This window comes from Gymnogyps californianus, chromosome 6 (assembly GCF_018139145.2).
Source record: "Gymnogyps californianus isolate 813 chromosome 6, ASM1813914v2, whole genome shotgun sequence".
Taxonomy (NCBI): Eukaryota; Metazoa; Chordata; class Aves; order Accipitriformes; family Cathartidae; genus Gymnogyps; species Gymnogyps californianus.
This window is the reverse complement of record NC_059476.1, coordinates 3,437,289-3,454,631: the sequence shown is the minus strand read 5'-3', so window position 1 is coordinate 3,454,631 and position 17,343 is coordinate 3,437,289. Positions and strand designations below refer to the sequence as shown.

The 17,343-nt window shown below is 38.5% G+C and overlaps 1 protein-coding gene across 2 annotated transcripts in view; it reads left to right on the top strand.

Annotated features, from left to right (window-relative positions):
- The window catches only part of DOCK1 (dedicator of cytokinesis 1), a 318,400-nt gene that overhangs the window by 53,140 nt on the left and 247,917 nt on the right, over positions 1-17,343 (top strand). For both annotated transcript variants that reach the window (XM_050899443.1, XM_050899442.1), the window contains exons 17-22: positions 458-561; positions 1,032-1,215; positions 7,312-7,409; positions 10,800-10,889; positions 11,377-11,477; positions 13,238-13,372. In XM_050899443.1, coding sequence (XP_050755400.1) covers positions 458-561; positions 1,032-1,215; positions 7,312-7,409; positions 10,800-10,889; positions 11,377-11,477; positions 13,238-13,372 — 712 coding nt within the window. The remainder of the gene's footprint in view (positions 1-457; positions 562-1,031; positions 1,216-7,311; positions 7,410-10,799; positions 10,890-11,376; positions 11,478-13,237; positions 13,373-17,343) is intronic.

Here is a 17,343-nt window from a genome sequence, read left to right as displayed (position 1 = left end):
GTTCTGATGTTCCCCCCCCAAATGATAGAGCCCTGATGAGATCCTCGATGCTGGTCTTTAAATCATTATTCTAGGTACCAAGCACTGCCATTCTTCTGACTTCTAAAAACCTGAACACTATAAATGCATCAAATTTCTGTTTTGTTTTTAAAAAGTTGCCTTAATCCAGCTTTCTAAAAGAACAGACAGAATATAGAAATATTAAGCATCTAGTTACTGTTGGTGTGGTCAGATTCTTACGCATTTATTTTGCATTTTTTTGGTTCTGTCTTGTGTTTAGAAGACTCTCCTAATTTCTTGTACACTTTCTCCATCTGAGAATCTTTACTGTGGTCATTCATTTAGAGGTTATCTGTGTTTTTGAGATTTAGGTGGACTGTCTGTATAAGTATCAAATACTTAATTATGTGGTGATTTTTTTTTTGTTTTTGTGTCATTTTTTTTTCTTTTGTAACAGCCAAAGATAAATCTGAGAAAATATTTGCCCTAGCATTTGTGAAGCTCATGAGATATGATGGAACAACTTTGAGAGATGGAGAACATGACCTTATAGTTTACAAGGTAGAATTTAGAGATACTTTAGTCTTTCCATAGTAGCTAGCTCAGCTGACTGACTTTTAGTGAATTGCTGTTATGGAATCGCACAAAAAATCTGTTCTAGACTATTCTGTTAGATCAAGCAACTAAATAGCAAGTACTGTGCAATTTGCATATTTGGCAGATTGATTGTTAAACCTTGAATATGTTTTGCTGGGGATGTCTTAATTTCAAAGGCACTTGTTACTGAGTTTTATGTGGGTTTTCATGGCTGGGAAAAGTTAGTTCTGTAGCCCTTTAAATATCACATCTTGGCTCTAATCTGTGGACAAGTTAGTGCTAAATCACTGTTGTTAAAGACCCATTGGATAGCTCCAATTCTGGAGCAAACCTAAGAAAATCCAGTGTAAATAATAAAATTTTATTATTAACAAGTTTTTTTTTTACTGGATATTTTCAAATGGTTTCATGTTGTATTTAAAACACCACTGTAGGCAGAAGCAAAGAAGCTGGAGGATGCCTCGACGTATTTAAGTCTGCCATCCACTAAAATAGAATTGGAGGAAAAGGGACACTCTGCAACAGGGAAGAGCATGCAGAACCTCGGAAGCTGCACCATCAGCAAAGACTCTTTCCAGATTTCTACTCTAGTGTGTTCAACAAAACTTACCCAGAATGGTAAGTTCATAGAACTGCTGGAGCTTCTGCTCCTCGCAGTTGGACTGGGGTTTTATGTGCTGACTTTCCTGCCTTCTTTGTCCCCCTTCCTCTGTGAATGGAGGGTGGGTTGTTTGCCACACAGTCTTGGATTAAATTGTCTGGATGCAGCAAAAGCATCTACTGAGTGTGTGTACTATCCAGCCTTTTCTCTGCCCATGGGCTTTGTTTTGCTTTAGAGCAGAACATGTCTCTAAGAAAACAGAAGAATCCCAAGTTAAATGGAAAGAGGAATATTGTTTGCCATATAGTTGAGACTTCTGTACTGAAGTACACTGAAAACAGGCTCTGTGGCATTTTACTTCTCTGTGGGTATGAATAATAGCACAAAGGAAGAGGATGAGTTTGCTTTCAAGAGTAGGTAATACCGTGACTCCGCTCCCAAATAAGCTGTTTTATGTTACTTCGAAGGTGCAATATCCCTATCTTATGCCTGAAGAAAGCTCTGATGTTTTCTTTTGTTGAGCAGAAGGGATGTGAGTGTGAGAATGCATGGAGGTCACTCATGTTCACACATCTTCACATGAACATAGAGTACCAGGAATGGAGTCGGCATATTTTGTTCCTTTTAAAACTTGCCTTATATACATTTTTCATGTGTATTTGTCAGCTGGCTGACTGCATCCAAAGGCTGTGGAATGTAGAGCTGATGGCAGCCACCAAAGCAAATACTTCACATTTCCAGACTGTGCCCTCTCTGTAATTTTTGTGCTTCGTTGCCATGGAGCGGTCCCTTGTTCTCTTCGCTGCACCAGAAGTACACTCGGGAGTGTGGGTGGGTCATTGAGATGTGAGTGAGTCATGCCAGGGAAAGGGATCATTCCTTCGTGACTCAGGAGAAGGGAGAGCTCAGTTCGGATAGATCTGTGGGGAGTCGAGGTCGTGGATGAGGAGGGCTTGGGACGGGGGGTGGGTGGGAATAATGATTGGATTGTTGTGTTAATGAGTTCCCCTCTGTCCAGGGGGAAAGTTACTACTCTGGTACGACTTTGTAGTCAACTCATAATTTTATTGCAGTGTTTTTCAGTGCCGTCTCTGTTATAGCACATCCTAGGTGTTTCATATTCAGAGCACATCAGATTCACTGCAGTCTGGCAGTCTTATAGCCTAAGAGGGTGTTTAGCAAAAAATTCGGAAATGATTTTGGAATTTCATAGCAAAGATGGGATCGTAGCTCAACAGTAACACAGTGGTTTTGGGGTTTTGTAGAACTCGGAAACCAGCATGTGGAATTGAGCTGCTTTTTGTTTGTGATATGATTAGGGTTTTTTTTCCCTCAGTCTTTCATAGTGCTTGTTAATAGTTAGAACTGTTTCATTGTGATCAATATATTGACGTTACTTCCACAGAACTATTATTAAAATTGAGACTGAGCATTGTTTCATGCTTAATTCACATATAATTTGCTTTGAACTTTTGATCTTTATTTAACGTTACCGTTAATTATGTTGTCTGTGAAACTTTGTCTCAAAGTTGCCAAAGCCTTTTCTCTTTCTTCAAAGTATTTTGACATTATTAAACAAGATGACCATGTATCCTTAAGCAATTTAGAAAAGAAACAAAAAAAGTCATCATTAAATTCCTCCCTCAAATATCATTTTTCATCTAAAAATTGGCAGCCCTGTTCAGATTATAGTTTCTGAAGCTGATTTTAACTTCTGTAAAATTGTTGGCAAATATTCTTCCATTAACTTTCTTAAAAATAAGTAAGTAAAAATCCATGGTTATCCTCATTTACCAAAATGTTGAGCCAAAACATAATTTTCTCCTTTTGGTCATCTGTAATAGTTCTTTCTTCACCCTCCATAAGTATCTTAGAATCGGCTTTAAGACTTATTTTTAGTAATTCTGAAAGTATGTTAATAAGTCATATGGCTCTTTCTGCATTGTGTTTGATGTTGCAGACTATCTTTTGTATATAAGCTCTTTGAACACTCACTTGACTTCAGTTCTCTATGAACTGTAAGTTATTAATGTTGCTTTTCTGTTAGTAATTGATATCCTTAGCATCTGAAAAGTCTCCAAAATAGTAAACTTGGCCGCTGGTAAGACTTCAGCTATTTTCTTTGAGAGAAGGTGGTAGTATGAAGTATCTACTTAGTTAACATTTGAGCAGTTGTTAGTGATTTGTGGCAGTATATATTATAGCAACACATTTCTTGGCCTTTTCTTAGATTTTGCATTTAATTTTGAGGAAGAGTAGCATTGTAAGCCAAATAGGAGGACCGTCTGAAAACAAGCAAAAAAACCCTCAACCTCCTCAGGAATCAGTGAGAAGATCAGCTCTTGGAGGCATCAGAGGTTGCTGTTCATCATCACCTTGCCTCTTGGCCAGATTCTCCTCCTTTGCCATCTGAGGCAGAAGAGAATGTTCTTCCTCCCATATCCACAGGACTATGGCAGTGCATGCCTTTATTTTACTCTCAAGACTTTCTGTAGCAAATATGTCCTTTATGGGCTGAAGAAACACTTCGATATAAACATGAAGTGCATTTTTGTGTAATGAAATTGAGCTTCTATATTAAAACTCTGGAATTTAAGAATTGATATGAAACTGTATCAAACTATAGAGATGTGTGTGTTGAAGTCACGACTGACAGTGCTGCTGTCACCTGATGTATTAACGGGCAATGTGGCACAGGGTCCCCACCTTCTCTAGGGGGTAGTTGACTCTCTGATACCTCACACTTGCTTTGCTGCTGTTTACATGTTGTGGGGCACTGAATGCATCAGCAGACACCCCAAGTTTGTGGGGTTTTTTGTTGCTGTTTTTGGTTTTTATTGGTTTTCTTTTGGTTTTGTTGGGGTTTTTTTTAAGGTCAGAAGTGAGAAATTTGATCCCGTATATTATGGGATATCTGCTTGCAGTTGATAACGTCTCAGTAGATCTCTCTGGGGTGGGAAATGTTGGGCCTTCTGTTCTTGAGGTCAATGGATAGCAAGGTCTGTTTTGAATCCCTTCCTGATGTCATGTCCAAGTCAGGGTTGTGTGTTGATTTTGTTTTCCTTTTTCTGAGTAGCCTGTTGAGCTATGACAAACTGAAGTCTTGTTTTCTCCTGCATAGGCAAGGCAGTGTTGGTATTTGAATCTTCTTTTTCTGTCAACTAGAAGCTGGAGATAACCAGGAAATCCAGAAGGAGGGGCAAAATGGCATCAAAAGCAACATCCCCCTCTGCATGAAGACTGCCTGTGGATAGTAAATCTTACCAGTGTCTCTTATAGGACTATCAAGATGGATGTCCTTTTATTATCAGGGTGATGGGAATAGAACTGAAATTGCATTAATGGGCTTGCTGGAAAATTTTTCTGATTACCAGTAGCCAGAGAGCTGTCTAGTATTCTACCTGTGTATTTGCTGTTGTGAAGCATCCAGGGTGTCTATAAGGCTTACTGAAAGTATTTCTATGTTTTCTTTTCTTCCTGAAGGACTCAAACCTCTAGAAAATAGTGACTGTTACTGATCTGGAGTCAAGACTTTGAGGAACCAAGGAGACAAGGCTTTCAGAAAACAGTTGAGAGGAATTTTACTTAGTCATTCAGCACAATTGATAATTAAAAAAAAAAATACACATGATATGACAAATTCGGGTGCGACTGGCATAAAAATGAAGATGTGAATACAGAATTAAAATAAAACAAGCCATTAAGCATTTGACTTTCCACTCTTTAAGTCAAGAGGGAAGATTATTTCAAAGAATACATGGGAATTTAATTAGAGTGGAAATATTATCTAACTTCAATTCAGTGACTGGGCTTTGAGAAAAGTTTGAGTATCTCTATAGGGAAACTTTGGCATAAATACAGGTCAAGGAAAGTATATAACCAGGAAGTTGGACCATTTGCTTCCAATTGCTAAATAAGACATAAAAGAAATTCTTCATATGTAGTCAATATAATCATGAATTACATTAACCCAAATAAGGTAAAGTTGCTATTGGCTACTTGGCAGGCTAGATGTTTGTTCTAACCCTTTGGAATTGAAAAATCCTCGTTCTGTCTTCTTCCTCTGATATTTTCTGATCACATAAATTTCCCTTGACCTAGGCTGACTACGGTAATTACTATTTACCATAGGCTAAAATACTGTTTTACATTCTTATGCTATTCTACTTACTCTATTATTTTACACCTAGACCTATTAAAAGAGTAGGATTAACTGACTGACTGGTACTTTGCTGGGGTTAATGCTTGCAGTAACAGAATGAATGCACATTTTTACTGTATGCTGTAACTTACTTTTCTGGTAGTTGGACTGCATTGACATTTTCTGTTCACATACGTATATTCATTTAGCATTTGCTGTGTCATCATGCTGAAAGTACACATGGGTTTCTTTTCTTGGGGCAAACCACGATGCCATTCAAAGATAGTCTATGGGCTGGCTTTTCTTCAGATCATTTCTGTTGTCAAGCTGGTGCCTCTTTAGAAGTCAAACTGAAACCACATTCAGTGGTGGAAAGCTGATATAAACATATTCATGAAACATTTGGATAACTCATGGAAAGATCTTTACTTTTCTTCCAGAAGCAATTTTTTTGTTAAAGTTGAATTTCTAAGATTTTTGTTTCAGCCTATAGATTTCTTGTAGGATATATTAAAAAAGTAAAAAAATTTTAAAATTGAGGGCTTGGATTGTTCAAAGCTTTAATGTAGGAAAACGGTCTTTACTTCTACTCCCAAAGAGATGATAAGAAGGCTTGGTTTGAGTGCTGCTCAGAGGGAAATCTACCCCAAGGAGAACTGCAGTCCATTCCACTAGAAGTAATTTTATTTATTGCTTAGAATGAAAGATTTTGGGGAAAGTATAGCAGCTGCTCTGGGTCTCTGCATATAATTTCCAGAATATACTCTGCAGATGCATGCCTTGGTAAACATTTTGTTGGTTGCTTTGAAAGTTTGAATAAAAGAAGTGAGGGGGTATTGGTTGGGAGAAGCCGCCTGTCCTTTAAGAGCTACACTGGGCAGAATTCACATAATATTAACCATATTGGGGGGGTGAGTATTGTGCAGTAGTAATGCAGTGGCTAAACTGAAGGTAGGCAGTCTTTAAAATCTTCTGTTTGTCTCTCTTTGGGGGCTTCTACTGAGGATGACTTACAGATAGGGTTTTGGTTTTTTTTTGTGCTGAAAACTGGCTTTTAATGGGGCAGGGAGGAATTTTTCCCTGATGCTAGTTTGGCTAAGGCAGGACGAGCTTGGGGTTTTGGGTTTGTGGGCAATTCAGGTCACATCTCAACAAATGCTAGGGTGGGTTTAACTTACTGGTGCTCCAGTGTGGTTATTAATATTTACTAGGGTGCTTATTTGCAGAGGAACCCCAATTATGAGTTCCTTGTGAGAAGTTTTCCTTAAAGGAAACTGAAAAATGGTGTTGTGGCTCTTTGTGACTCATAAATGAGAGAGAGCTTGCCTTCTGTATTCCCTTATTTATCAGTGAATGCTGAAGTGACATGATCTTAATAGTGGGATGTAGAATTTGGGGACAAGACCATTTGCAGTTGATTTGTTTTGTGATCTGATCTGTACCCTAGCTCTCCATCACTTGGAAGCAATCAAGCAATTTGGGCATTATGAGTTATTAAGCAGACAGCTTTCTACTGAATTAGCTTAGTTTGCAACTGTTTGCCTTGCATTGTGCCTTATTTTCTTTTCAGTTTATTCAGTGAGAGCAAAGAAGCTAGAAACATTAATGCTGGAAGAGTCACGGCCCTGTAGATATGACTGCGTTGGTGGCTGACTAATTTCATTTTGGCATCTTTTTCCAAACACACAACTGTTGTGTACAACAAATTAAAACTGAGAGATCAGACTTTCTTGGCCTAGATTTTAATGCTGGCATTTCAAAAGCAGGCTGCTTTTTTGAAAGCCTTTCAGAGTTCTTTCACGATAGAAGTATTGTACTAGGCTTCTGCAGTGTCAGAGGCGTACTAGAAATATGTTGTTGTCCAGGGACAATGGCTGACCTAAGGAAGTAAACCTGTTTGTCCTGAACACGGTTATGGAGTGTGAGTGAAAGTAAATATCCTGCAGGATATAATTGTTTTTCTTATTCCTAGTTGATCTCTTGGGACTTCTGAAATGGCGGTCTAACACAAACCTGTTGCAGCAGAATTTGAAGCAGCTGATGAAAGTTGATGGTGGTGAAGTGGTTAAGGTAACAAGTTAATTTCTCGAAAAATAAATTTGGTATTGTATTTTTGCCAAATCCCATATTCTGAGGTATTCATATCTTTTATTTTGTTCCCTGTACTCCCACCCCCACTGCACACATGTGTACATTAAATTGTAACCAGGTATCTCTCAGCCTTCAGGATGCTAATGCCCTTCTCCCTGCCCTCAAAGAACACTTCAGATGTTGAGTACTGGTAAAACACACGTAAAATGCAAATTTCTGAAAATGTAGGGTGTTTTTTTTAGCACTTCGGTGAATTTTTATATACAGATACATGAAGGCAAAGGGTTTTTCTTTGCAGATTAGAATCTTGGAATTCTTACATGGTGACATTAAATGTATTTTTAATACATGGATGTAGAATGCAATCCTACTGTGTGCTGCTGATACTTTTTTAAAAAAATTATTTCTCCTGAAAATATTTGGCTGAGCCAAGTTACTTACACTTGCCAAGGCTGCTGAGTGATAGTAGAGACCTACATAAAGACAGATTTAGCTGTGGAAAAGAGTAGGCTGGGACTTTGAGTGTGTTGTAATAAATCAAATCTAAAAGAGTGTCAAAAGATGTAACGTATTGGGGACAGATGACCCTTAAGGGCCTGTAGTGTTGTTCCTTACTTCAGTGGATTTTAATTTGGTTAATAGAAGCATAATGAATGCCTCGTCTTGAAGTAACTTAAAACATCTGAGAATGCTGATATTATGCTTTATTGAGTGTGGCGAAAATAGTATCTCACATGATTTGTTTTTCAGGAAGGTTCTACCTGCTGCTATTTTGTTGTGGATCATTTGATAGCTGAAAACTTGACACTGATACCCGCTTCTGCCAAGCATTGTCATAGTTCTGTCACTTGTAATTTTCCCTCTTCTCCAAATGACATTAGAGAGTGTACGGCAGATTACTGCTTGATGGATATTGGTGATTTTAGAAGCATCAGAACGCAGCACAAACGAGGCTTAAGTAAAAGCAATACCGGAGCGAGTTCTCCAGCTGGCACACGCTCACCCTCCCTGCACTGTTGCAGGACTTGTATGAAATCATATTCCCTTCTCCCTGTTGCATAGGGATCTGAGCAGAACTTGATTTATGCATAGGACAGGAGAATGAATGTTTAATATTGCTCTCTTCACCATGGTTATTCTTTTTTTAGAAGACCACGGTTTACGTTATCCATCTGTTACAGCAGTGTTCAGAAAATCTTTGTGTAGACTGCTCTGTTGGCGTTCGTAATATCTAGTTTGTAACTGTTCCTTTCTATTCTTTCAGCTTTTTTTGGCCTTCATGTTTTTAAATTCGATACATGGTACAGTCTATGTATGTTAAAAAAAGTATGCATGTGATAAAACGTGTTCAAATTTTCTGTTAAACTATTTCTACTTTTTTTTTTAAACTCCAGTAAAATGTCTCTGCCTACTGGTGTTCATTTATCGCTAAGTAGAGATCAGTCAAGATGCTCATTCTGTGATTGACTGTTTCAATAGCGTATGGAAACTGTAGATGTTAATCTCCCTTTAACAGAGGCTCTGACTCCATTTGTGCATAGAGTCTATAGGATATGAGAGTGAAAACTAATAGTCTAGAAATTATTCATATTAGCTCCCTACCTGAGAAGTGTTTTCCTGCCGCTTTATACAACAAAAGCATCTATTCTGTATTCTTCTTGCTGTTAGGTGAAGTCCTTGTGAACAGATTTAAAACTTGAACTCTACTAGTGAAATTCAATATGATGCCTAAATGTGAAATGAAGATTTGATCGGTCATGACATGGCCTTCTAACCATCCTTTATTTTTAAAGGGACTTAGCCAGGCAGCATTTAGGATCTGAGAGTACTACTTCTCTTCAGACCAAGACAGAAACTTCTCCTGTCAAAGCTCAAAACTGTGCTTTACTCTTTCCTTCCTGCCAGCTGCTGGTTAACTATACTTTATTTGCACATGTTCTTTAATTGAACAAATGGAACTGTGAGAAGGCTATCATTTCCATCCCCCCCCCCCCCCGCCCCAAATCCTGTAGTGAAATTATGAGCTGGATCTCCCCCAGAACCGAAGTCTAAAATCAGCTGCAAGCATTTTGGCTTTTCTGTTTTTTTCATCTTCAGATATTAGTAGCATGAACTGTGCCTCCATGTTCACTTGATTTGAGGAAGTTTGGCATTCAGCAGTGTTTAGTGAGCTGCTAAATGGAGGTTAATTCCTGAGATTTAATTCTAAATTTAGTAGATAGTCCAGGTGAATCATGTTTGATCTAGGAGACTCATTGCGTAGATAAAAATTTTTAAGGGAGGAAGGTGGGAGTCAGACTGTTTTTCCATCACTCACAGTGTATATAATATCTCTTTGTAGTTGCAATCTCAGGAATCAATTGCCTTCTGCTTGTTCAGATGTTCTTCCCCAGCTATACATTGTCTCATCTACAAGACACAAAACCATTTTTACTACATTTGAGGCAGACGTGCTGGAACAATCCATGTTGAACCCCTTCTTTCTCAACCAAAACAAATACAAACTGAGGCCATGATCCATCCTCATTCTGCCTTGGAGGAGCCCATGTCGGTTTTTGTGTCATCTGGTGGAAGAAAATGCTCAGACACGGAATCCCATGCTGATAAAACTGAATGCATTGATGAGTATCTCTGGTCTATGCATGTACTACTTGTCACTGGGAGGAAATACTGTAATTATACATGCATAAAGCAGCTTTTATCCCTCTGCTTGACTTGAATCCCCTGACACTAATCTGCTTTTACTTTCATGTTGCACAGATCAGGGTGTCCAGCCAACTGGCTAGTGAAGACTCTTCCTCTGTTACAGTGATAGAGGCGTGTAGGTTTTGGGCTGGGGCAGAAGGTTGTGTGCTCTGTTTCCCATGCCTGCATGTATGCTCTCACTTGAAATTGTGGACCTGAGTTTATGCAGTCATGAATAGCAATCTGCTGTGCACTTCTCATTGCTCAGCTCAAAACTACTGAGGATGACTTGATTTATTTGGCATGAGACTCAGTTGCTTGTCTGGTTTGTGCTCTGAAACATCAGTTTTCAGAAACTGCATGATCCTGTTGACTGTATGTTGAAACTGAGGTTTGAAATACATTTTTGTTCATTCACTGTAATAGATTAAACTCCTTGTTCAGGAGTACCCAGTGTGATTTCTGACTTTTTTTTTCTATTTGAGTGATACAGATGTATAGATAATCAACTAAAAAAAATTTGCTGAAAAGAAAAATGTTAAATTTTCCTTTTTTTGGCTAACTTTTAAAATGTCTTTACTTTGTAAAATGTATAAATGAAAGCAAATATGTCTGTAGAAACCTATGTGAAATCTGAATTTCATTTTTCCTGTAAAATGTGATGACTTGTGTATTTATTTGTAGTTTCTTCAAGATACATTGGATGCACTTTTTAACATAATGATGGAGAACTCGGAGAGCGAGACATTTGACACATTAGTGTTTGATGCTTTGGTAAGTTTGCATTGTGGATGGACTAAAATGTAGACTGTAATGATGAATGAATAAAACAAACATGGTGTAAATGCTAGAATGAAGTTTACTAATGAAACGTATCTTATTAGCTTTTGTGGAAGGCTTTTATTATATTTGAAGTTTCAGTTGGACTTGATCAAAAAGGGGTTGGATTACATCGCGTCGTCCTCCCTGAAAAGATGGAAGCAATCAAGTGCAGTCATTTTAGTGGATTAACGGTAGAATTTAGGACAGAAACAGAAAGTTTCTGCTTGGAACAGAAAACTTTGTTATGAACAGGAAGTTTTCACAGGAAAGGAGATATTGGGAGGATAATCAAAAGCCAAAGTCTGTGGGAAGATAATCAAAAGCTAAAGTCTGTGTGTTTTTAACGTTATTAATGTGTCTTCTCTGAAAATAAAGGTGGGTGAATGTACAATGTTAAAGGTTTTTTGAGAACAGTGTGATAATTATGCTGTTTTTTCAGGTATTTATCATTGGACTGATTGCTGACAGAAAATTTCAACATTTTAATCCTGTCTTGGAAACCTACATTAAGAAGCATTTCAGCGCTACATTAGCCTACACGTAAATTTTAAAAATTACTTTTTCTAATGTGGCTTGCACAGTTTTTCCAGATAACGTTATTCAGTTACTTGTTTATATAGTTGAATTGGGAATTTGCCCGTAGACCTTGGGAAGGTGGGAAGTTCTTGAAGAAGACAGGAGATAGTATGTCTTTCTCTCTTGAAATAACAGTAATAAAACTTTTGGTCATTTGCAAGGAGGAAGTCTTGATTTTGTTGTATTGAAAGGGGATGATTTGACTATTTCAAGAATTGTTTTGTAAAGAAAATATTCATAAGCAACTCTCAGTCATACTTGAGAAAGTAATCATGTCCATTTAAGATGCTTCAAATATATGTTGTTTGGTGCATTAAACTGATGTTCTACCCCGTGTTATCTGTGTTACTGTCGCTTTGGGGAGGAAGCAGTGAAGAACAAAAAACCAAAGGTCCGTTATTTTTGCTGTCTTAAGTATTTCTCGACAGTTAGGGTCTTTGCTGCTGCTTCAGACTATTAGTGTTGGAGGAAAATATATAATGGACATCTTTTCAGTGTCGGAAGGAAAAAAAATCCAAATTGGGAAACCTGCTGTGCAATTTGCTGTTATATAGTCTCCATTATGTGACCAGAAAATGTTTAAGAAGTATTGATTTAAAATAGTGAAGAAGAGTTAGGCCTTTAGTCACAGCTTTGATATGACAGTCACTTCACTGAGTTACAGCCACTGTTGCAGCCTTCATGTGAAGTGGGTAAAGGATGAAGCATCCTCCAGTGTCTGGTTTTATTAGCAACAGCTGAAAGTAGCCCTTTCACTGGTAGGCATGGAGAGCATCCTTCCCTTCCTTAAATGCAGGGAGGTGGAAGCAGGTTTAAGCTTGAGGATGCTGGAAGATCTGAATTCTGTCTTGGCTTGTGCCAGTGGGCATGACAGATCCCTGCCCTCTCCCCGCCTTTTATTGCACAAGTTTGTTTAAGTAAAGAGAGGTTGCATTGACAATATCTAAGTGGTTACTTGAAATTCTTAGGCAGTTTACTCCTATTCAAATAATTGCCCATATATCAAGATATCTGTCTGCTCAATGTTATTTTCTGTTAGTGGTATATAATGTTGTACTTACTTTCAGTGTGAATGTTGAAACATACGGTGTAGCTAGAATGATTTAAAATGGAATTGCTCGCAGTTGCATTAAAATTGTGATTTATACTCTTTGGAAGAGAGGTAGTTGAAATGGTATTATTTTTAAAATTGTTTCACTTTGAAGTTTGATAGACTTTAAAATGTGGAATAAGAGAGTTTCCAGCTGGTGTTATATACATTTTTGAGAAATCAATCTCACAAATTCTAGCTCAAGATCCGTAGGAAAGCTATGTAAAGGAGAAGACTTGTTTAATGAAGAAACTTATGTGTTTTAATTCTAACAATGTGTTTCTATTTCATTTAATTATTTTTATTATTTTGATTATTGTTAGTAGTTGCATCTTTATAATAGCCTAAATCTGAATATCCCTGAGTATCCAGCAGAAAATAAGTCTTATCAAGATTTGTTGTATTGCTTGCATGTTGAATGGTGTTATGGTCTGTGTGTTTCTTTTTTCTCAAGAATAGGTTGCAGCTACTTACTGGCAAAACCAAGAACGTAATGAGTTTATTAGTTGCATAATTAATTTTGTAACTTAGTGGGCACTACTTAGGCACATAATCTTTCTTTAAACCTTTCAAAATTGAAAGTCTCCTCTGTGAGCATGCTTATAACTTGTATGTGTTTTTTGTATTTAAACAGAAAACTGACCAAAGTTTTAAAAACATACGTGGATAATGCTGAGAAGTGTGGTATCACTGATCAACTCTTTAAAGCTATGAAAGCTTTGGAGTACATCTTCAAGTTCATAGTCCGGTCCAGGATATTGTTCAATCAGTAAGTATGGTGAATGCTGAAACCTCCTGTAATTCCCATTGCCAATATTGTTCAAAAAGTGTCAAAATTTTATACCACCACAAGTTAAAGTTGCTCAATATTGCACTGTTTTAGAAATGTCTGAAGTTGTTAGAACTTATTTCAGGAGACAGCTGTTCCCTAAGAGCGAGCCAGATTTCCTTACCAGAGATGTATATTTTAAGTAGCAAGTGCACTGCTAAAAGCATGATGTGTTGCAGCTCTCTATAGTTTAGGTCTCTGAACAAATAAAGCTTACCACTATTTGGGAAACTTGTTAGTAACAGTCTGGTACTGTGACTGAAATGTTGAAGGTATCGAGCAGCCATACTGCCCTGTCCCTCATCCAGGCCTGGGCTTTGCTAGTGGCTTTCCTCAGATGGCTGCAAAAGTCTGGGAAGACTAAAGGACTGAAAACTTTGCAGCAAAGCAAAGGGAGAGCTTTTCTGAATGGGAAATGTGACGTTTGTCCTTGTGTGGTGCTCGCAGGGCTCGGGAGAAGCCGTGGTTTGCAGAGGGCTTTAGTCGTAGGCCAGACATGGGGAGGGAGGAGAGTCAGAAGAGATGGGCAGCAAGGGGGAAAAGCAGTATGAGATGCACCTTTTTTGACATGCTGCCTCATAAAAGAAACCCACAAGTATTGTTGGAGTTAAAGCCCCAGCAGCTCCGAGCTCCCCAGGCCCCCCACCTGTCAGAGCGGAAAGAAGCTGTTGGGGCTCGGCTGCAGTTCGTAGGGCCCTGCAGTCTCAATAGGTTTCAGTGAGCAAGACGGGAAAGTGGAAAGAAAGAAGGGCTGCAGAAATCTTCTCCTCAAGAGTGATAGTATTTTTGATAGGAGAATTATTTGGGTTTCTAGAAAAGCTCTTTCTGTGCCTGCCGGCGTGGCAGAGGCCTGCTGGGGGGCTGTTTTCTGCTCCCCACTTGACCTCCTGCGTGGTGAACTGCACAGAGACTCACTGGTGCTGTCTGCAGTGGGCTTCCATCCATAAAGTCAAGCATAAATAATTATTCTAAGTTAATTTGGAAGTCAGTACTGTGTTTTATATACGAAATACTAAAAAAGTTATAAAATGAGTTGGTGTATTCGTCTTCACTTAGATTCAATCCTTTTACTACTTGTTAGCGATGGTAACAACCTTATTACAAGGGATTTATGTAGAGCTCTGAAGTTACCAACTCCACCAACCTTTCTCTAATTTAGAGGTTGTAATTTATTTCTGTAGGAGTCTTGCTGTGAGATTCATAAAATACTGAATGTTACTTACACTGTTGCAGGTCCTACAAATCACTTTAAAACAGAAAAAAATAATTATCTCTTGCTGCAGATTAGATTTACAGACAATATGACTCTCTAGTATTGGCCATTGGATTTCCTTGTGCTAAGCACTAATTCACGGTTCTTTAGCATTGGGAAGGCACAGCTCTCAATGACAAAGGATTAATCAGCGAAGCTACTGAATGCTGAATGACACCATGATTTGTTCTGCTGTAAGACTTAAATCCTGCCTGAGGTGTGTGATTTGAAGTGATTATAATGCAGAACTGTAGCAGCTTCTGAAATATCGTTAGTGTTTTACTGAGAAATTGCAACGAGCAAGCAGAATCTTTTATTAAAAAATATTACATATTTTTAACTTTAGTAATATGGTAGTGGACTGAATATATGGAGCACTTTAGTAATGTGATTGCAGGCGAGCTTCAGTTCTGGATAAATACGCAGAAGCCGAGTTCATGTAGTTAAAGCCTGATGGCAAATCTATTTGTTCAGTATATCAAGGTTTATAAGGGCAAAATATTATTAGTGAACTTTAGAAGTGTCTTTTGTTTGGTTTACTCAGTAATGATCCTAGTGGTTATGTTGCATTTACAACAGTCTTAAAATTTTGAAGGCAGTGCTAAAAGAGTCAACTTGGTATAATCCTGGTTTTCTTGTAGTTGCAGTGTTTTTGTGCATTACCAGGTGTATTAAATATATGTTAAGAACTGACAGTAGAAACACATTTGTGACTAACTTGTTTATTTTTATTACAATTTCCTTTTTGAAACTCAAAGCTTTTTGTCTGTACAGTTTGATTTATTGGACTGTCAAGTTTAGTTACTGTTTATATTGGTATTAGTTTCACCTCTCTAATCTGTTCAGGGGGACACTGAAATCCATTATTGAAATTGGGACTTAACAAGTAATTTGTCCTGCATAACCCCCAGTTTTAGCCTAAAAGGGGAATAGAAGTTTGCACAGCAAAATAACACAATTTAATATTTTTTCTGTAGCATTCATTTCCCCTGTGTACTGGTTAAATAGCTTTTTTTAATATCTGTGGCTCCCAAAGGTTTATGAACACAGCATTAAAAATGATACACATTAGTTTCAGTGTAAAGCAGCAAGAACATTCTGAGCTCCATGCTTATCAAGATAAGCCCCTTTCCTTCTATAATAGGTGGTCCATCATGATATCTTCAAACGTGAAGAAATCATATTCTGACTGTACATAGAAAATTCCTGGGTGTGGTGCTCTTCCTGAGCTGCAGACCACGTTCAAGACCTTCTTACTGGGTTTAACTCTGGAAGAAAATGGAGGAAAATAGAAGGGAATTGAACTCTTGCTGGGAACTGTTCTAATGAGTCTTGGTGCAAAGTGTTTAGGTGAGCTCAGGGACAGAGCTAGTGGAACCAAGGAGGGCTTTGGAAGGCCAGTTGCTGTTGAGTGAGGCCCTTGGAGGCAGTCACAGCCGACCGGCTAAGCATGGGGTTTTAGTTGGGGAGAAAGTTCCATCTGATGTTTATAACCACCCCTGTTTAGATTTGACCTGGATGCCAGGTTCTCCTGCGCTTCTTTTAAGCACTGATCCTTTTTTTTGGAGGGGGTGGTGGGGTGGTGGGGGGTGTGTGTGTGTCACGTTAAGTCTGTGTTGCTGAGGTTCAAGAAGCGTATTTGTAGCAGCCCTTATGTAGGCGAGTCGTGAATATTGCCAAAGGGGGGGGAAAAAGAAGTTTAAAGGATTTATGTGGAGCTAGTGGTCTTCTTCCCCCTCCCTTTCCATTTCGTAGTGACAATTATCTCATCCTACACCTGAAGCAGAGATCATTCTGCATTTAAGATATTCAAGAGAGTTTCGGGAACATTCATTGCTGTGCTGTATTGAACCAGTGGACCAAGTTCTTCAGCTTGGCTGTATATTTTTTGCCTTTGGTGTTGCTCAGATGTCTCAGGGCAGTTTTTATCCCCCTGAAAGCATCTGGCGGGTGTGTGGGGGGTGTGTGTGTGTCCCTGTGGGCAGATCAGCTCTGAAAAATCCCGGCTGAAGGCACGGGGACCTGCCTTGCAAACTTTAGCTGTGGATTAGTTGTTCTTCTGCAGCAGCTGTACTGACTGTATGGGAAACTGAGCCTTAACTAGTTTAGTGTCAGCGAGCCAGCAATTAGAGGTGAAATGTGTTTTAACTTTAGCGCTCCCTTCCCATGGAAAAAGAAGGGGTGGTTTGGTTTTGGGTTTTGTTCGTTTGTTTATTTGTTTGGGTTTTTTTTTTAGCAAATAGTGGATTGATGGGCTTTTTCTGTTTTTCAGAGTTTAAGGTCACTCACCTTAGGTCACTGGTAGATTTAAATGATTGCTGGCAAGTTGTCTGGATGCTTTCTGGCTTCCTTATCAGAGAGCTGCTTGGCATTGGTCCTCCCAGACATCTGCTAGCTCTTGTGCAGGGTGAAGAGACTATCCCAGTGCTGTGTGGGCATGTGGAATTGGGTCACCGCTGAGGGATTCACCATGACTTGAAGGCATAAACAACAATACTGAATGTGGCATTTTACATAGGAAGCTTTGAAATAAGAATTTGTTGTTCCTGCTGGCCCAGCCCGGTCAGTCTGTCTTGTCTTTATTTTTTTTGTGAAAGAAAACTCTTGGTTCAGTGAAGAAACTTGTAGAAATTCTTGAACTTAAAAAAAAGTAATGCAA